The sequence below is a fragment of the Stylophora pistillata genome, chromosome 7, assembly GCF_964205215.1.
Source record: "Stylophora pistillata chromosome 7, jaStyPist1.2, whole genome shotgun sequence".
Taxonomy (NCBI): domain Eukaryota; kingdom Metazoa; phylum Cnidaria; class Anthozoa; order Scleractinia; family Pocilloporidae; genus Stylophora; species Stylophora pistillata.
Window position 1 is genome coordinate 13,980,068 of NC_142525.1, and position 21,947 is coordinate 14,002,014.

A 21,947-nucleotide genomic window follows, 5' to 3' on the forward strand; every position below is an offset into this window, starting at 1 on the left:
ACACTTTTACAGTAATTGAACGCAATAAATCGAGGAAAGCTCTCTGATATGTTCAATGTGCTGTGCAAGCTCCTATAAAGACGTTCTAAAAACAGTAACATACTCAGACTTTCATTAACATATGATTTGAAAAAACAGTAGCGGTTCCGCTAGAATATCTAATCTAATTTTTTATACACTAACCAGTTAATAAAGGGGCAACTGTAAGCTTGCTGATCAATTTAAACCACCTGTGCATACAAAACTGCTGAACGACACTCTACTCTTCCAAATTACGCAAAAGTGATTTACTGTCAAGCTTAGAAAACCATGAACATCAAGAAAAATGTAAGTGTGCCGTCATATTATAACATTTATAGGATTATCAAGCTGAGAGCCACATCGATGAGTTGGTGGTTCTCTTGTATTCTAGCGCTTCTAGATCTCCTAAGTTACTAACATTGTGAACGTTCCCGCAGAATCAATGGTGTTCCCTGTTTTCTAAGTTTGAGGAATGATCACAGATAGTACACAAGCTTCTAAAAAGAAAAAGAATCTAAATTGTTTCCTGATCCTTGATTCTTTCTTTAAAGAAAAAGAACCCGGTATCAAAAAGGTATTTTTCGTACGTTGCTACATGGAATATGCTTATGTTCACATATTCACGAAACTAGTTTTGCAAATTTCTACATTAACAGCATCCCCACCACTAACGCGTGGCAGTGTTTCCCTGCGAATGGTACTGTCCGGTCCACCAACTCCAACAGAAAGAAGCTCACCGGGTTTAGGTGTCTGCCAGCAATACAAAGAAGAACAAGTTGTGGTTGAACGAACAAGACAATTTTAGACATTCTTCTGACAGCAGGTCATCAACAAACATGAATAAATACATAAATTTGGAGTAAATCTTAACAAAACTGTGACCTTTCAAATGATGTAGATGACAGTAAGCTACAGACTCAGCGAGTGCCTAGGCTTGTTATCAAGTTTGACCATATTTACCCACAAAAACGGCACCAAAGCTATGTTTTCCATCATAACACAGACAAAAGCAAATGTTTAACTGCCTAAATCTCCTTATCATTCCATTCATTGCCAAATGGCATGGAGGAATTATTTTTCTGGTCCGTCCTTTTTCTTTAACAGAATAAGTGGAATTTATCGTTTGGGGTGGTTAGTGTGGTTTTTTTCCTTAGTTTGACTTAAGGCTCTCTGGATTGCTGAATGACTGATTTCTTTTGTGACATTGCACTCGAATTGCTCATTGCCTCACTACTGAAGGAAATAACAAGGTCGCTATCGTTGCAGTTTGGTTGGAGACTGGATCAAATCAGGAAAGTCCATGAGTTTTGTTAAGGGTAGTTAGCCCTTTCCTAATATGGTTTGCGTGAATAATGAAGCACGAATTTTCTCAAAGTTTCCTCGAAAATGTTCGGGAGGAACGATTTTTCTTTCAAATTTTTGAGGCTCTCTAACGTCCCCAGGGAATTGACCCGTGAAATTTGGAGTTTAAAGCAATAGCGGTCTCGTAAATTGTCCAATCTATCGCGCAAATTTCGATTCGAAAACTTACCTTCTTGGTTTGATCGACAACTACAATTTGTGGTAGTGGATCTCCTGTTTCACTTGCAACTTTAGAAGTCGCTGGAGGCAAAGACGATAGACTGGACGCTCGATGGTTGGAGGTGAAATGCAACATTGTACAATGGTTTGGTCTAAGATAAGAATTTTTGAGATATCACAGTTAAAAAAAAAACTTTTCATTTGCATTGAAAATGAATTTAAAAATCCTCGTCTGAAAATACACCTACATGAACATTGTGAAGAAAATTAATAAAAAGAACAAAGCGGGGAAAAAAAATATATGCTTAAAGTGCTACTGAGACCAAATTTAGCGTTTGCCAGATTTTTCACTTTTTAGAATCGTTACCGGCTACTTACCACTCTCACGAAATCTGGAATGAAAATTCGAAGTGGAATTGTTTTTTTTTTAGACTTGTTTTCCTCGATTCAACGTCCGCCATTACTCAAACTGCGAAATGACCGCGTGTTAGTCCGTGACGTCATATTATCCCTTTAAATGAATAAAGGCTGATAGTTTCAAAAGAAACTGTTTGGGGCTGCGTCGGTGGGGGTAACGAAATAATTTGAAAATATCAACAAAGTTGAAATGATAAATTGGCCACCGTTACGATTATAGAAGCTGACGTTTCGAGCGTTAGCCCTTCGTCGGAGCGAATAGGGGAATTGTGGGTTTTGTGTGCTTTCCAAGGCAGAAAAAGGAGCTAAGTGATTGGTGGGAACATGGCAATGCGAAAAACACGAATAAATTAGTGAATTTACCTAACCATTCTAAGCAACACATGGTAATCTGCGGTCTTTCCTTACACTTAGGTAGCACGGAAAGTCGGAAAACTATTGAACTAAGGCTCATCTTTCAAACCGGCAGTCTAAATCCCACAGGTATCAACGAACGCTTTTCATTCCACTAATTTATTCGTGTTTTTCTCGTTGCCATGTTCCCACCAATCACGTAGCTCCTTTTTTTGCCTTTAAAAGCACACACAACCTACAATTCCCCTATTCGCTCCGACAAAGGGCTAACGCTCGAAACGTCAGCTTTTATAATCGTAACGGTGGCCAATTTACCATTTCAACTTTGTTGATATATTCAAATTATCCCCTTAAACTTTTGCGCAGGCTCAAAAAACAAGAAACAGACAGAGATTGTTGTACTTGAATAGTTTTAGGAGAGTCTAATCGTCGTTTTGAGGCCGGAAATGGCACCCTAGAGTTGTTATGCAGGATTGAGCAATTATTCTCCAATATGAATGCTGAAATATGGCTACATAGGCCAAACGAAATAGTTACGAAAGCCATTGGATGGCATTCGTACGCCTGCATTGCTCAAACCTCCAGCCGAAAGGAGTATCGACGTAGATTAGGCATGAAAAAGGATTGCCCGGGTGCCCTTCCTAGAATATGGAAAACACTTTTCAGCGGGCCATGTCTTCAAGAAGTCGCCAAAGGGCGAGTGTTGTTAGATCGTGATCGTTCCGTTCGTTCTCACCTCACGTTTCCTAGACCTCGAGAACATGCAGCGATTGAACTTTCCGTGAGTTAAAGTTGTTTTGATTTTCTTTGTTATCTATTTATTTATTTTCTAAGACTCAGAATCCGCCTTGTAAGATTTGTGCACAAAAAAATTTGTTCTGCTGGAATAAAGTCCTACTTTTCCTTTTAAAAATTGCTTTCAATCCATGAATATCAGTAGCTCTATATTACTGCAGGATTACGAAAAATTGCCTACATTCCTAACTTAACTAGGCCTGGCAAAAGCCATGGAGAAGGCCTCTGCAGTTGAGAAGACAAGCTTTCTGTCGGGCTACCATTCTGTGGTTAACCAATTTGCCCCAAAGATGTAGACCAGCTCATATCTATACTCTGCAGATTTACGAAATTTCATATGAAGCAAAGTACAGGCAGTTTATTTCACTGTATATGAACAGCAACGCACCAGGTACTATTTTGTTTAAAACAGAATACTTTCATGAACTAAAAAAATTATCAGGAGTAATTATATTTTTGGGTGCAGGTCAACGTTCTTCCTCCATGATATGCATAGCATAGCCACACTAATATTTCAAAAGTGAAAAGTTAGAACATGTACATTTATTTACTTATCCTGTTTTCTAATTCTTGGTTCTAGAAACAATTTGGTAGTAAATTACTTATCACTGGCAGCTTGAAGGGAAACAAAGGTGGAAAATCACGGCCAGCCACATCTTTGGGTAGCCTGCCCAAAGTACAAGGATGTAAAGGAAGTGTCATGACAGGCCAGGGTAGCACTAAATTATAATGAAGTTTTGCTCATTGCATAGATCAAGCAGATGCATACCAACTTACACAAATGCTTCCCTGTAAAAACAAATGTGCATCATGTGTGATCAGACTCCTTTTTGTTTTCTCATTTCATTATCTTGATACATTCTCTAATTGATAACCATATCAACAGAAGATATTAAAAAAAGGGGCCAATGAGCTTAAGAAATAGTACACCAGGTGCATTACACCTGATGCTTGACAAGGGGTCAGAAGAGCAAGCTACACAAAAGTTTTGATGATATCAATGAAGGCTGTGCTCTAAGAAAAATTGAAGGGAGCCTAGTGCTCTGAAAGTGTGAAATCCAGGGTGCCCAGCATATACTTTGTATGAAAAACCTAAGATTCCTGAGTCGCCCAAGAGCAAAAGTAAGGCACCAGGGGCCACCGGGCGCTGCTAGAGCACAGCCCTGTCAATGAGTGTTTCAATAATCCCTGTGTAAACAGTGGTACTTGTACTGACAGAGTGAACAGTTATGTTTGTGCTTGTCAGCCTGGATTTGAAGGACTCCGTTGTGAAACAAGAAGCAAAAGAAAACTATGATTTGTTTATAGTGGTGACCCTTGACAATAGAGAGCTTAAGCACCAGACGTTCTTGACAACACGAACGGCAGAGAAGCCGCGTAAGACTGGATCGAGGCCTTCGTTTTTGGTGCGAAATAGGAAGGTTAAGCAGTCGACGTTTTTCAGACACGGACTTCTACCCGTGTTAACATGTCTTTACCAAAAGATGCTAGAGATATGACCTTAATGAGCAAGGGAATAAGTTTCTTTACCCCACTCTCTTGACAGAATGAATAATTCGTCTTTCATATTTATTAGGCGACTTGAAATTTACCACTTCATAGTTGTGTAAACAATGCGAACAAACGAGCGAGCATGAAGTTTTCAGTGCATGATCTGGATGCATGGAGGACCATTTCTCTTTTTCTAAATTCGTTAACCACAGCGAGATTTGTTATTCTTATGTTTGTAGTCGGTTGCTCAAAACCTAGCAGGCATGCATACGTTACACAATGTGCAGTTACAAAATACAACCGATGCAGAAAGACAATCATCTATCTCATTTTGCACTTTGTTATTGTATCTAAATGTCGCTTAAGTGTCTTAATTCTAAATTATCGCTCAAACTAATTTGTGATAAGCTTAAACCCGGTTTAAAAAATTCTTAGTTCTGCATTTGATGATTCAAATGGACATGAAATCAAATGACTTAACTCACCCAGACTTGGCGAGAAGATTGTCTGCCATTGTCGAATCCCGTTTAATCTATCGATTAAGCAAAAACCACTTCACGCGCTACGAAAACGTTTTTTAACCACTTAATGAAAAGCAGAAGAGCTTTTTATGGTTTTGAGTTAATAATTTGTCTCCTATAAACAAAATAACAGCATATTTTTGTGGCGTCCTATCTTCAACCTGAAAAGTGGCGTTGTGGCGTCTGCGACGTGACCACGCGAACGTCATGACATGCGCAGTATGTACATAGTTCCTCTAATGACTTCCGGTAGGCGTTCGTGACCTCAAGAACGTCTGATGCTTAAGCTCTCTAATATTCCTTGAGAGGTTTTCTCACTACATCCATTATTGGCAACCCCACAATACAGTGGATAAACAAGGTTTCAAAGAAATAAACAAATGAATTACTCAATAGTAATATTAGAATTTTCCTGCTTCACCAAATGTTTTGGAACATAATTACCTTACAGTAAACTTAATCTAACCTTTGTTAAGGTTTATTTCCTCTGATCTAAATTTTTGGGAGCACAATCAAATACAAATAATTTGTAGAAGACAGACCCTGGAAAATCAAAGGTTAGAGAAGGTGGTAAACTACAGATTTGTAGCAGGCCAAGTAACCATGTAAACTACAGGACCACACTGCTTAATTACTTATTACTATGAAACTAAGAAAGCTACCAACACTTTGATTTGATTTTCACAGGACAGTTGTGTATACATGTAGTTCAACAGAATATTAAGGAGTGTGCAAACTCCCAACTGCTGTTGTTTAGTTGTCTAGAATTGTAAGGACATTACATAGGACATTACGTATTTCTGGAGTTCACAGTTTCTGGGTGTCACAGTAACAGTATGGAAGAAATACTTTTGTTCCCTGAGAATAAAAAAAGTAGTCCTTTGTAAAAGTTTAGCAGCATTCTGATTGTTTTCCGAAGATGAAAAGCTGCACAAACGCGAGTCCATAGTAATGTGTAGTAAGTAAAACACAATTTATAGAAATAAACAGGCTATTGATTTTCTTCGAAACCATGGTATACCACAGTTTCGCTACGAAAAGCGTTGCATAACGGCCTACAGACATTGCATGACAAAGGGAAAAGATTTGAACTTCCAAGGAGGACACCTTAAAACAATAAATAGAGCCTTTCAAGAGCTATTTTCATCCCGCTACAAAAGCTTAACTAAGAACATATGTGCTAAAATTTGTATTATGAACTTCTGCGTTACCAGTAAGCCGCTTTTGAAGCTCTAGCTCCCTCATTTCTTCACAAGCCACGTTTAAATGTTTTCCTAACAAGCGACGGCCTCTTCCTCGGTTGCACGTCGCTCTACTTCTTCGTCGCACGGAGCGCGATATATCCAATATTTCTCCTCAACACTACAACAATCATTCAAAGACCCCTCATCGGAAGAAACAGAACCATTGCCGTCGTTTAAAATAAAGAATAGCGACGATTTTCGAGCAAGATCGCTACTGAATTTACTGTTTAGTTCGACAATGCTTCGAAGAAAGGAATAATATGATGTCAAAATGGTGAAGGACGCTGGAAATTATCGTTGGCTCAGTAGTTGTAGGTTCAGCAATGGCGGACGAAATTTAGTGAGTTTTAATCGAAAATGTTTTGGCCTTTTCTTGCCGCGATAGGTCTGAATTGTATTTTTTTCTTTTTCTTTAGGATCTAAACTTAAATTGTCGGCATAAAAAATTTCTTTTGTCTCAGTAGCACTTTAAACATTTTATAACTGCGGAGGCAGAGTCATAAGTGTCCATTAATATACATTCAAAGCAAATTAAAAACTAAGTAAAGAAAGGCCTGTCATCCTGGTCACAGAAAAAATATTCAGCAAGTATACAATACTTACATCTCCGAGTCGTTGCCTCCATCAAAACTGACTAGCATTAAAAAAAATGACCAGTATATAAATTAGTACATAATTATACTGTTTAGGTTTAGCATAAGTTATTGCTGCTTCTTTCTATGATTGTTTCTTTTGCTTTATCCAGTGGACATTCAAACATGAGCTTTGGGTAGATGATTCAAGAGTTTAGCTGTCTTATTCATTTTGATTACATCTCTAACAATTAAAGATGTACAGTGAAAAGTAAACCCAAAACTAAATCAAAGTAATACTACGGTGAACTTGTGGATATCTTATGCAAAGTTAGAGTATTAGTGAATTAACGAGATTGATTGACATCAGTTAAAATTCCCAATGGAGATAATAAATATCTGTTATTCACCACTCGGGAGGTCCGTATTGGGAAAAACTGTGCCCGACGTCTTGGATACCGCCTGAGGCCGTAGGCGGTACTCAAGACAGAGGGCACAGTTTTTCCCAATACGGACCGACCTATGCTGGTGAATAACATTTTTATTTTTTTCTAACACATAAAAAGTGATTGCCAAAAGAACCCGAATGATGTAGGCTACAGTTACGAGTTTAATCACGGGAAGATCCTCCATAAACTTAACATTTTGTCAGTGAGTGGATAATAAAGAAAACAGACGTTATTCAAATTAAAGAGAAAGCTTTCACCGAAGATAGGGTCTAAAAGTACTTACGAGTGACCACGAGTGAGATTAAAATCAAAATATCTCAGTTTTGTTATTATGACGTCATTACGCAGTCAAATTCACAGCATTTCATCAAATACCTTTTAGAAAGGAGACTAATATTTTCCGCGGCATACGTCTGATAATTGAAAAAAATTCCAAAAAATAATCTTAATTCATTGATCACCGGAAATAAATTTTAGTTAATCGACAACTCGTGTTTGAGCTTTGTCCGATGCCCAGTAATTTTCACGTGCAACCTCTTGAGCTGAAGTTACGAACCCTTCATTGTTTATTTGACCAATCACACGTCACTCTGCAATGTTCAATAACTTGCATTCCCACGTGCTTCATCAGTGTTTTTTTCTTCGAGGCCAGCACAATCTCGGTCGTGAAGTTTTCTTTTCAAATTCCCTCCCATCCCACCCAACACTTTATTTTATTCTGTTTTATTGGACATTGGACTTGCGAACAAATTAAAGCCGTCAAGTAATAATCATTTTCTACGGGACTGGGGTAGGCATTGTATATCTATAATTTTGTATGACTTAATAACTTTTGAAGGCTGTATTACTGTAAGCAAGTTATCTTAAAGTCCTAATAAATTTCTGTGTCAACACATTGATGTCCCTTTCAGTTTGGCGTTTTCAACTCAAGGCGATATTACTTCTATTTAGTTAATTTTTGCACTTCTCCTATGGAGTCAGTTGTTTCTTATTAATAAATCATTGGGAATGGTGATGAAGTGCTCCTCTCGTCACACTTTTTCCCCCATAGACTCGACATCATGTACTCCTGGTGATCACTCGTGGTCACTCGTAAGTACTTTTAGACCCTGTCTTCACCGAAATATTTTTATTTGTAACTGTAACTTAAAAGGCTTCCGAGTAAACTTTGAAACATTTTTTGATAAGTAACTGTCACGATGTGACACCTGTCAATTGAAGCGGAAAAAAAGCGCACGCTTTTGAATAAACAACAGTACTGGTATGACAAACACGCACGAGTTAAATGACCATGCGACGATTTTCTCGTAAAAAAAAAACACTCGGAGATCTTACGGAAAGTCTTGTTTATTTCCAAAGACGATTAATCTTTGAAGATTTACCTCTATTCCGTTTTAAAATGTCACGGAAAAGTCAAATTATAAGTAAATGCAAATGTGTGTTTTGGAGTTGTCAGTCTGCTTATTTGTTTTCTGCAATGGTGTGTGTAAATCGGTTTTTCTTCTACCGAAAAGCTGAAGTCAGAGAGACTCTTTCAAGCTAGACACAAGGGGATTTAATGCGACTTTTATTCATCGAATTCCTTCGGTTACTATTGTGAAATTTACGGTAGAAATGTCCAAATTCCAGTGACTTGCAAAGAATAGGCGAAGGTGTATTTATATATAGAACTCAAAACTTCCCACAACGTTTCACAAACGAACAAATTGTGTTGAAGAATTCCCTGACAGATAATAACGAATGAGAGTCACACTGATTAACGTAATTGTTAACTGTATCTACCTCTCGTTTTAACTTTCTGAGTTACTTTTTTTGAAGATCATTGAATAAGAAATTGTTTTTAAGCCGCCTTTCAATATTTTTAAAAACAAATGTAGTACCACAAAATTTACTTCGAAATCAACTTTTGCTGAAAAACCAAAGTGATTTGAAAGCGAGAGAGAAGAAAGAATTAATATTGTTTATCGCCAAGAGGTCGTGACCAAAGTTTTTGCTCAAAAGCTCTGCCCAGCCGGCAAAATGAAATGTATTAATTTTGTGAACAATTGCAACGAAGCTTGAGATGTTCTGCAAAATTACTCAAGCGAAACGGATACCACCCGCCGTGAGCGGGCCGGATGGGGAGAATACTGCCCGCTCACGAACTGAGAAAAAAATAATGTGCAATACTTACTCTTAAATTCCTGAGTTTCCCTGCATACACATTTACGGATAAATCGAATAACCGAAGCAACACAAATTGTTTTGCTGAAGCACCAGCAACACATGTTTCCAACAACCAAGACAAGAAAGAGCAGCACCAAAACCACGATGAGGCTAATTGTCCACAACTTTAACCCTAGAAAAAAAAACACCAATGATCATTTGCATGTTTCTAGAAAAGGAATTCTACCACACCTATTTTTTAATAATAAATTGTCCAATTCTGCTTTATGAGAAATGTAAATAGTAATAAAACGATAAATCCTTACTGTATGTAAAACATTAAAGATGAGAATTCACACATGGGAAAACACAACTTTGTAACGTTGTGTTTAGTCCTCTCCCAGAGTACCAGACCAAACGTCTTCAAAGAGTACAGAACATGTGTGTAGGTTTCGTGTTAACTAAATTTGCTGGACTCCAGGATGCTAGAAAGTTAGGTTGGCTCACAATCAAAGAGTGTTTAAAATTTAATATAGCTATGCTAGCGCAGAAGTCATTATACAATGAGGACTCTCCACTAAAACTCAACTAACACGTCGTAAATAGATATAGTCTTAGGTCATTAGCTGCACCAAAATTACAACTTGCTAACAAAATTGAGAAGAACACTCTACAAGATCAAGCTGCAAAAGCTTTTAATAAACTCCTGCGAAGCTAAGGAATTGCAGTGACCATGCACTTTTTTCTATAAATCTTAAGAGACACATACTGACGTGCAATGGATAATCTAGTATAGTTTTTATTATTCACTATTTCATCAATTTTGAATTATTGTAAGTATTATGTATATTAGTTGCCAAGAGACACTATGTGGAAGTATGCTAATAAAGGTCATCATTATTATTATTATTATTATTATTATTATCAATATTATTATTATTATTATTATTATTATTATTATTATTATTATGGGAACTAACATAAATGTTTGTTCTAAAAAGTGAGTGGTTATTATTATGTGAATGTTACTGTTGCATGTGTGACCAAATAAAGTATATTCAAGGTTATTGGAAAGCTACAGAGCGAAGAAATAAAGAAACCTTGACTGAGCTACTCTGTTCTGTTGTAAGGTAATTAGGAAGGCTGGCACACAAAAGAAGTGTAGTGAGAAACACAAGAAGTTACCCAACATAAAACATAAATGTAAAACATAAAACATAAACATAAACATAAAAACATAAACATAACAACATAAACATAAAACATAAGTACGATTTATCAAAATGATTGCTAATTTCTAGGCTTAAACAAAGTCACTTACCTTGTGGATGTTTCACTGGATCCACAGACGATATAATTGCAGTATCTTCCTCTGCACCTGGTTAAAAATTGAGATGAATTAATGAAGCTTAACTACAGGCCCGTGACTGTCCTTCCCAATTCAAATAATCTATTTAAAGCTGGTTTTTGGCATCCAACTTGAGTGATTTCTATGGTATGTTATTCTGTCAGATTTCACATGTGCAAATGGAAAATATCACAGCCATGAGATGAATAAAAACTGGAAGTCAAGACAGTACAATAACAAGAACCTTAAGCAGAGGAAAGAGGTATGATTTCCCTGACATAATTTGCATGCTTTTGAATTATGGTTGTCATTGCAGTTATCATGTGTAATTTAATTCAATTCTGAGGTAGTACTTTCTCTTAAGCTTTATGTACACATTCAAGTGATTTACATGTGCACGAAATTTCCATGTAAATTACAAGCAGTGACGTGGCAAATTTACATGCACGAAACCTGTATGTAATGCTGCTATTCCTGTATGACCCATATCTTTATTGTTGAATTAATGTATCAAACTTTCATACTTACAAGTTACATTAACATAAACTGTTTGGCTCTGTGGTTCACCAAAACCATTGTCTGCTGTACAGGTAAATGTTCCTGAATCATTCCTGTTGATGTTTGTTACATTCAGCAACTTCCCTTCTTGTACCACACCACTGTTTCTTTTATTAGTCCATGTGATGTTTGGTTTGGGTCTTCCTGATGCTTCGCAGGTTAACAGCAAATTGGCACCTTCAAGAACTGACAGGTCACCCCTTATGCCGGTGACTTTCGTAGGGACTAAGAGCAATAAAAAATTCAAAAATAAACTTCAAGGATAATTGAATTGCAATTGAGCACATAAAAAGCCAGGTGCATCATGACCCCTTTAACATGACTTTTAAATGTTCTTTGCAATGAGCCTGGCACATGCAAACGACGAAATTCACACTTCAAGATTGTGTAAAAAATACAAAAACTCTCCGGGACAAAATCAATTACAACTGCTTCACTATGCACAAATGTCTGCCTTAGCAAATTTGGCAGACCTTTAAGAGGCCACTAAAATTTTTTTTTAATTCTTTCCTCATCTTAAACTCAAAGCACTATTAGTATATAGATTTAGCCAAGCCTAAAAGCAGAGCTCACATTTTTTCCCTTGCACATTTCAAGGGCACAATGCCTTGCCCTGGCCAGGACTCAAACCTGGGTGATCTGACTTGGAGCCCAGTGCATTGACTACTTGACTACATAACTGGACAAAGTCATGGCATTAGCATGCCAGCGGTTCAGTTGACCGTGCATGCCAAAAGTAGCACCTTGTACGGGTTGACACCTGTATGGTCGTAAGTCCAAATTTTTCAGCTTGATTGGTTACTACTACCATTTTGTATAATTATGGGGCTAATTGCTGCATGTGTGCTGTGAGCTCTGCTATAATAATTTTAACAGCTGCATTTCCAAGAAATTATTCTGTAGAACTTCATGTTGAGACCCACAGGAGCTATTAACAAAACTTTTTTGGAAATTATTCCTTTTAGGACTAAGGCCCGCCAAATTGTGAATAGCTAATTATAACAGGTCACCATAAAAAACTCCCATAATGGTTTTTGCAGCAAACATCATTTTAATCCCCCAAAAACATTTCCTAGTTTCAGTTACATAAAGTAGACTGTAAAGTGCAAAAGTTGAAATGTAAAATAGTCCTTGATGGTGAGAAAAAAAGAAGGTTGTGTGTAAAAGTAAGAAATTGAGGAAATCCCACAAGGAATGGTGAGAAAATCTCACTGAAATGGAGAAGGGCTGCTGGTTTTAAGAAATCTTCCCTGGTTGCTGCCAGCAACCATCACAAGGTGCTGCTGCAGTGAGTTCATGCGACTTTAAACTAAATATCAAAATAATTGTCAAGAGGAATTGAATACTGTCATGTAAACTGCTGGACAAATAGTGACCATTTTGTAACACCAAGCAATCTTTAAATGAGGGAGAAGTACAAAAGCAATAGCTGCTAAGTACATTGGTTTCTCCCCGCAAATAGCTTACGAACTAATCAAGGCGGGGAGATCTAACGACAATTTACAAGTATAATATTTATCTACAGATGGACTAAATAAATAAAACCCATGGGAGGTAATTATAACTACCAAATCAAATCACTTTTGAATTAAGCAAAATGTATTAATAGGAGACAGCACCACGTTATCCTCTCATGCTATATTTTGTTTTTTTCTTATCTCAATTTTGAGCCTTTTGTTTCCTGTAATTTGGGTGTTTGACTCACATGGGCCCTCAAATGACATAAGACAAACAAGTAATTACTTTGAACTTAGAAGTCCATGTACCATAAAAAAATCCTTGTCTCACATTCAATAGTATTTGGTTAATTACTTTGAAACATCATCAATTAAACAAACAAAGAAAATTGTTAAAAGGGTTGTCAGCTAAAATTAAAATTTCCAAGTTCTAACTGCATTTAAACAAGACCCAGAGGGCATATAATTGGATAACAGTACAGTGCTAAGGAATAAGCCTTTCTTATAGTCAGCAACACGTTCAAGCTTACCTATAACTTCAACCTCAATTTCTCGTTTCCAACCATTGCCGTCAGGATCAATCAGTTCCAGGGAAAATTTCCCCTTTTCTTTGTCATCAGCCATAGTGACATTAAAAATATCAAGGGAAACACTTCCTGGCATGAACCTTCCTCTAAAGCGTTCCTTCAATTGTGGACTGACATCACCAGTGAAAATCCCAGCTTTGTTAAATCTCACAACAGTAAGCTCTAGATTGAACGTCAGACTATAGTTCCATTTCAGTGTAGCAGGTTCTCCTTCATTAACCTGTACGATGCCAGGTGGGAGAACTTCAGAGGAGTTAGAAGTAGTCTTTCCTGGAGCAGGTTCATACCATGTTACACTTTCACCACCTGAAGGAGAGTTAGACTGCTGTTATAATACAATAATTCAATGACATGAGTTTGATTTCATGAAAACAAGAAAAGCTTTATTTTAATTTTGAGTTAAAACATTGTTAGTTTATATTCAAAACAATACAGCAATCTGCTGCTTTCTATATAAAACTGATCTTAATAATTAAAAGTACAATTCATTTTTAACAGTTCGTGAGGAAGCGGTACTTGACAAATCATGTGATCAGATTGGTTCCAAGAGTGGGCATGAGTATTCTCCCATAAGGTTTGTTGCAATTTTTTGTAAATACATCTTGTTTTGCTGGCTGCATGGGCAGCATTGTTTAGGCAAAGAATTCCATCACAACCTTTACCCAATAAATAACATGAATTCTCTCTTCTCTTCTCTCTCTCAAATCACTGGTTTTTCCAAAAGATGGACTTTTAAATAAAGTCTGTAATTATACTAATCTTTTTAAACAGATTGACATTCCACAAAAAAATCATTTGTAATTAGTAATCCTTGAAAAAGTAGTCCAGTAAGATCAAATACATTAAGATGTGTACAACTAAACGACTTACCATCTTTATAAAGTATTCTATCTGACCAATACATGACTTTTAGGGGTAATCCATCTAGGTACTCCATAGGGTACTCCATGGAGTAGGGCTCCGCGTTTTGTCATCTCCCTTACAGTTACTTAGTTGTCCATTACATCTAACAGACGCTTCACAACAAGCCTAATATTCCCATTTCTTTTGCGCGAAATAATTAAACGGCAAGTATTTATCGTTGCCACCATATAATAAAATATATTGCGTTACAATTTCATTTAAAATAAGGTTGAAACTTTGACAAAAAAATTTGACACTCCACGAATGGCTGTTGCTCCACGGATGGCTGTTGTAAATGGCACCATATCAAGTGTATCAACTTGGATATTAGAACATATATTGATTTGGGATCCTCAGATGAAACTTGGTACTGTTCCGATTGTACTTTTCCATTTAATTTCACCGATTCGTTCTTCGAGGAATCTACTATGGAAGATACCAATGGCAGTCTACAGTCATCACTTTCAGGTTCTACTGACGGTGTGCGAAATATTTTTCCCAAAGCTTTATTCTTAAATGCCAGAAGTATACGGAACAAAGTTTTTGACCTACAAGCATTGCTATTTATGGATTCGTTTGATGTTGTTGTCATAGTTGAGACATGGCTGGATAGTAACTATCAGGACTTTGAACTTAAGCTTGAAGGCTATAATATTTTTCGGAAGGACAGATGTAATAGGCGGGGTGGTGGAGTGCTTATAGCTATCAAGAATCATATTTCTTGTATTCGCAGGACTGACCTGGAGGTTAATTTAGAGATGATAGCTCTTGAAATTCGTCCAAATCCTACTATTTGTGTACTCCTTTCTGCATTTTATAGACCACCGGACGCAGATGAGTTATTTTTGTCACAATTCAGAGAGTTTTTGGATAAATATTCAGGAACTGGTCTTTCAAATCTTGTTGTAACTGGGGACTTTAATTTTCCACACATTGACTGGAATCTTGGATGCCCTATAAAGTCAGACCCTGGAATTAAGGATTTTTGTAGTATTTTGGATGATTTCTATCTGGTACAAAAGAACCTACATGCAACTCGAGATCTAAGAAATCCTGGACCTTCTGGCAATATTTTGGATCTGGTCCTAACCAATAATGACATCTTGGTTGAAGATGTAGCGGTGCATCCGCATGCATTTGACTCAGACCATCATCCCCTTACCTTCAAGTTTCGTACTGAGATGAGAAGGCCTAATAACATTCAGCGTAAGGTATATTGTTACAAAAAGGCTGATTTTAAAGGTTTGCAGGAGACCTTACAATCTATTCCCTGGAATCTAGTTACATGCGATAACTGTATCGATACAGGTCTGTTAAAGTTTCAGGATCTTCTGTTTTCTGCTGTCAATCAACATATACCCCGGATAACACTCAAGCGTCGCTCTAGGCCTCCTTGGATTTGCAATGATATAATGAAACTAATTAGGAAGAAGAGGAAATTATGGAAGCAAGTTAAATCTAATGGTTCACCGGACATATTCTTAAAATTCAAGGAGCTGAGAAAGAAAACAAAGAGACTTATTAATACAAGTTACTACAATTATCTTCAATCTCTGTCTGGAAAACTTCAGGACAACCCTAAACATTTCTGGAAATTTTACTCCGTTAAATCTAAAACTAAGAGAATTCCAGATACTGTAATTTATGATAATGTTTGTTCTACAGATGCGTCTTCCAAGGCGGAACTTTTTAATAAGTTCTTCCACTCAATTTATTCAAAGGATTCAGCTGATGTTAGCTGTCCGACTACAGATGTTGTGAATCCAAATTTGTTACTGAACGTTACAACTACACCATTTGAAGTGCAGGGAATTCTAAGTAGGCTCGACATCAATAAATCACCCGGTGTGGATAATATACCATCAAGAATTCTACAAATCTGTGCGAAGGAATTGTCGGTTCCCTTGTCGCACTTGTTTAACTTATCCCTAAGCTCAGGAGTCATGCCCACCTTGTGGAAATCCGCTAACATCACTCCTATACATAAGAACAATGATAAGGAATTCGTGGAAAATTACAGATCAATTTCCCTGTTACCTATTCCAGCTAAATGTTTAGAGCGTCTTGTGCATACTGCTGTTTACGCGCATATTTCGCCCTATTTATCTGAGTGGCAGCATGGATTTGTGAAGGGGAAATCTTGTGGGTCACAATTGGTTCTCACTCATTATCAGTGGGTCACAGCTTTGGATGAGGGACGACAGGTGGATGTTGCTTTCCTGGACTTCTCCAAGGCTTTCGACAGAGTGAATCATTCAATTTTACTGCGGAAGCTCTGTAATTTCGGAATTTCTGGCTCCCTACTACAGTGGTGTGAGAGTTACTTGAGTAATCGTTGGCAAAGAACTGTGTTGGATGGCGTCTCCTCCACTTGGTTAGAAGTTCCGTCCGGTGTCCCACAGGGCTCCATTCTGGGGCCGCTATTTTTTGTAGTTTTTGTGAATGACTTGCCCGATGTTGTTCTCCCTGGAAATACCATTGCGCTTTTTGCTGATGATTGTAAAACTTCAAGAGTCATTGATGATGTTAGTGATCAATTCTGTTTTCAACGGGACCTGGATAATCTTCATCATTGGAGTATTCGCAATGCCATGGCTTTTAATGTCAAAAAGTGCAAAGTTATGAGATTAACAAAGAAAAGGCAACCTTTAGTCTCTAATTATTCCTTGGACAATTCTCTCTTGGAAGAAGTTAGAGAATTCAAAGACTTGGGAGTTACAACTACTGACAATTTTATCTGGAACTCGCACATTGATATTATTGTGTCGAAAGCAAACAAAATGTTAGGGCTAATTAAAAGGACTTGTAGAGGTCTGGATGATACTACGACTCTGAGAACTCTTTACTGCGCGTTAGTTCGATCGAATGTTGAATACTGCTCTGCTGTATGGTCACCCTACACCAAAAGGAACATAGAAAAAGTTGAAAAAGTACAAAGAAGAGCAACCAAGTTCATTTTAAAGACTGAGGACAATTATGAGACTCGTTTAAAGAAGCTAAATTTGATGTCACTAGAAAATAGGAGATTTCTAGCTGATGTTACTTTTTTATATAAAGCTCTCAATGGAATAAGTAACATCAATATCGATTCATACGTAGATTTTTATTCTAATGCGGATCATTATTCATTTAGGAAATACGATGATTTATCTCTTAAGAAGAAATATGCTAGAACAAATCCACTTAAATATAGTTTTTTTCACAGGATAGTTGACTCCTGGAATCTTTTGCCCTACGATACTCGTAAGGCAGCAAGTGTTGATGTTTTCAAGCGGGGAGTCAAGAAATGTTTACTGGATCGTGCATTAAATTAGTTATTATCATTGAACTATTGATTTTATTTTGATTTTATACTTTACTTTGTAACTTATTTTAGTAGATATTCATTGGTGATCTGTTCTTTATGGGGTCCTGGACTCCTTTACAGATTATCCGTATGGCTATTTATATTAGTTTTGTTGTTATGTATTACTATTAATGCCATTAAATTGTAATAAATAAATAAATAAATAAATAAATGGACGTACGATCTAAGGCGAAAAGACTCTTAGACTAAAAGACCGGATACCCTAACATTACTGCGAGAATTAACATTGGATTACAACTCTCTGACGTCTACAATAAATTATTTAGGTCATTACCTGTCAATGCGGGTGAAAACATAAGTCCTAGGAAGAAGTAAATCATATTTGTAAGAAGTACCTGTACCCTATGAAAATCTCAGCTTTGCACAGATTACATTACTTTGTAGCACTGCGCGAGAAAAGAAACGCGGGCTCGTGCGGCATATGGTATTTCGAGGACTGGACTGGACTAGACTGGACTAGACTGGACTAGTAAAACGAGGACTAGTAAAGCGCGGACTAGTAAAACGCAGACTAGTAAAACGCAGACTAGTAAAACGCGGACTAGTAAAACGCGGACTAGTAAAACGCGGACTAGTAAAACGCGGACTAGTAAAACGCGGACTAGTAAAACGTGGACTAGTAAAACGCGGACTAGTAAAACGAGGACTAGTGAAACGCGGACTAGTGAAACGCGGACTAGTAAAACGAGGACTAGTAAAACGCGGACTAGTAAAACGACAACAACAAAAAAAACAATTTTATACGAAGGCGATCATAAGACTTAATGGCAAGCCAATTTAGTAAGTGACAATCCCTGTTTGACTTTTAAGCTGCAAATGGGTTTGACATGCGCCAGATACAAACGAATTTATAAGTTTAGGCTAAGAAAGAATTTTATTCAGCACCAGTTCAAAATCCTAAAATACACTTTCGTCGTAAATTTCACGGCAGAAACGCAGGAATTCGAAAAATAAAAGTCGCATTAAATCTCTTTGTGTCTAGGTAGATAAAGTCTCATTGACTTCAGCTTTTCGGTGGAAGAAAAACCGATTTACACACGCCATTACAGAAAACAAACAAGCAGACTGACAACTCCAAAACACATATTTGCATTCACTTATAATTTGACTTTCCGTGAAATTTTAAAACGGAACAGAGGTAAATCTTCGAAGATTAATCGTCGTTGGAAATAAAAAATACTTTCCGTAAGATCTCTAACTGTTTTTCTTTTTACGAGAAAATTGTCGCATGAACATTTAACTCGTGTGTGTTTGTCATACCAGTACTGCTGTTTCTTCAAAAGCGTATGCTGTTTTCTTCTTCAATTGACAGGTGTCACATCGTGACAGTTGCTTATCAAAAAAATGTTCCGGCGAAAACATTCTCTTTAACTTGAATAACGCTTGTTTTCTTTATAACTCACTCGCCATCAAATTGTGAAGTTCAAGGAGAATTTTCCCGTAATTAAACTCGTAATTGTAGCCCTAAATCATTCGGGTTCTTTTAGCAATCATTGTTTTTATGCGTTAGAAAAAGATAAAAGTGTTATTCACCAGCATAGGTCGGTCCGTAACGGGAACTTCTGAACTGTTCGTATATTTCTGAACTGTTCAAAAATTGGTGTAGCATCCTGGATTCTTTAAGGCTCGGGTCACATTACGACCGAATTGTTTACTCTAGGGATTAAACTCTGTCAACACAAGCATTTTCTAAAGCGACACAATTTTTGCGGTTTCCTAAAAGTTTCAAAATTCTAAAAATCATGAAAGACGCAGGTGTGCCTGGGTGGGGCTGACCGATTTTGCCAAATTTTTTTGAAACGAAAGGACCCGCGTCCGTTGCGGACAAAGTTGTCATTTGTGCGTGCGTGTGAAAAAAGATAAAACCAAAAAGAGCGGGAAATTTCTCAATTTCTCCATCTCTCCATCAGCAAAACAAAAGCAAACCTTTGATTTTTTTGTTGTTGTTAAATAGCTGAAAACAAAAAGACTATAATCGCCATGCAAAGTGTTCTGTTTCGCCGCATGGTTAGTTCGGGGGAATGTTTCTTTTTGCCGGATGTGAGATTGACTGCGTGATTGACGTTTCCATTTTAACCCGTTTGAAATGCGATCCTAATTAATGTTGTCAATTTCATTTTTGTTTTCCCGATAAAAGAATTTGGTTTTAGGTTTTTCGAAATCCGATGAAATTAAAACTTGACTGTAATGCGACCCCCCTGAGTAAAATTGTCTTGACTCAGTTGCATTAGAAAACGAAAATTGTCGGCTCGCGTCTCCTTAAATGATTGCTAAAGGAGCCCGAATGAATCAAGGCTACAATTACGAGTTTAATAACGGGAAAATCCTCCTTGAACTTAACAATTTGATAGCGAGTGAGTTATAAAGAAAACAAACGTTATTCAAATTAAAGAGAAAGCTTTCGCCGAAACACTTTTATTTCTAAAGGTAATTAAAAGGCTTCCGAGCAAATTTTGAAACATTTTTTGATAAGTAACTGTCACAATGTGACACCTGTCAATTAAAGAGGCATACGCTTTTGAAGAAACAGCAGTACTGGTATGACAAACACAGACGAGTTAAATGATCATGCGACGATTTTCTCGTAAAAAGAAAAACAGAGATCTTACGGAAAGTATTTTTTATTTCCAACGACGATTAATCTTCGAAGATTTACCTCTGTTCCGTTTTAAAACTTCACGGAAAGTCAAATTGTAAGTGAATGCAAATATGTGTTTTGGAGTTGTCAGTCTGCTTGTTTGTTTTCTGTAATGGCGTGTGTAAATCGGTTTTTCTTCCACCGAAAAGCTGAAGTCAATGAGACTCTTTCTACCTAGACACAAAGAGATTTAATGCGACTTTTATTCATCGAATTCCTGCGTTTCTGCCGTGAAATTTACGACGAAAGTGTATTTTAGGATTTTGAACTGGTGCTGAATAAAATTCTTTCCTAGCCTAAACTTATAAATTCGTTTGTATCTGGCGCATGTCAAACCCATTTGCAGCTTAAAAGTCAAACAGGGATTGTCACTTACTAAATTGGCTTGCCATTAAGTCTTATGATCGCCTTCGTATAAAATTGTTTTTTTTTTTTGTTGTTGTTGTCGTTTTACTAGTCCGCGTTTTACTAGTCCGCGTTTTACTAGTCCGCGTTTTACTAGTCCTCGTTTTACTAGTCCTCGCTTTACTAGTCCGCGTTTTACTAGTCCAGTCCAATCCAGTCCAGTCTGCGAAATAGCATATGCCGGCTCGTGCAGTGAGTTGTCTACATCAAAGTTACAGATTTTTTTTAATTAATCGCCGGCCGACTCGCCGACGATGAGACCTGATGGCACGTAAAAGAGCTCACGACAGCCCGTTTTGTTGCAAAAATCAGCCACCAGTCAAAAAGAAGCCGAGAAAATATGTGAATTATTCCGAAGAAATAGAAAAAAGCAGCTTTGCAGTGCAATTGTGCAGCTTTTTAAGTGAAGAAAAACTCGATCGACTTGAGAGAGAGTGTAAGGGTTCGAGGTCCGAAAACGCCAATCTAAAAGGAACAGTCAAAACCCTAAGACGCAGTCTAGGTAAGTGTTTTTAGGGAGGGAATGGAAATGCAAACACTTGCAAATGTCTACGAATACTACTGCAGATTGTCTGAGCCACCAATTACGGTGACTGATTTTCATTCCCATTCTGAATTTTCGCCAGTTGCAACTTGCGCGATTGCAGTTGACACCCCTTTAAATGGTTTTAATCATAAACCGAAACACTCCCACCAAACAGAAGCCGAAAAAAAAAACTCTCGAATATTAAGATAGAGTAGTCGATATGGCCGCATGGTCAGTAATAAAATGTACAGGCAAGTTAATTTTTCGGTCAGCAAATCATAACGACGCGTATCTTTAAGTGCCATACAGTATCGAGAGTTTCTAAACATACCTCATTGATAGGATTTCTAGTCGGACATTTTTACTTTGTATTCTTTGTTTCCATACTCTATCATGTGAAATCCGTGAGTTACATCTGACTAATTTCAATTGTCATTTTTTCATAATTTTAGTATTTGTAAAAAGAAGGAACATCCAATTGAAAAAGGACATGTTAAGGCTCCAAATTCAACGAAAAAAGTGTCAAAACAAACTTTCGTCTACTGAAAAAAAAAAGACCAACAAGTCAGCAACAAGTTAGGGGGACAAGATCTGCTTCCTCAAAACTGAAAAAGAAATTGCAGGGCAT

General features: G+C 37.2%; 1 protein-coding gene across 1 annotated transcript; it reads right to left on the reverse strand.

Moving 5' to 3' along the window:
• Positions 1–633: 633 nt before the first annotated feature.
• LOC111341467 (uncharacterized) lies at positions 634–18,118 on the reverse strand. The gene is made up of 8 exons (XM_088728597.1): positions 18,025–18,118; positions 13,424–13,786; positions 11,407–11,661; positions 10,852–10,908; positions 9,559–9,723; positions 6,968–6,998; positions 1,553–1,694; positions 634–771 (listed from the first exon to the last, which is right to left on the reverse strand). The coding sequence occupies exons 1-8, from the start codon at positions 18,068–18,070 to the stop codon at positions 634–636; spliced, it is 1,197 nt and encodes a 398-aa protein (XP_088584723.1). The 5' UTR covers positions 18,071–18,118.
• Between the last annotated feature and the right edge of the window lie 3,829 nt (positions 18,119–21,947).

Coding starts and splice junctions, on each gene's coding strand:
- LOC111341467 (XM_088728597.1), bottom strand. CDS start 18,070: ATGATTTACTTCTTCCTAGGACTTATGTTTTCACCCGCATTGACAG. Junction 13,787..18,024: donor GTTTTCACCCGCATTGACAG/GTAATGACCTAA, acceptor ACTCTCCTTCAG/GTGGTGAAAGTGTAACATGG. Junction 11,662..13,423: donor AATTGAGGTTGAAGTTATAG/GTAAGCTTGAAC, acceptor TATTGCTCTTAG/TCCCTACGAAAGTCACCGGC.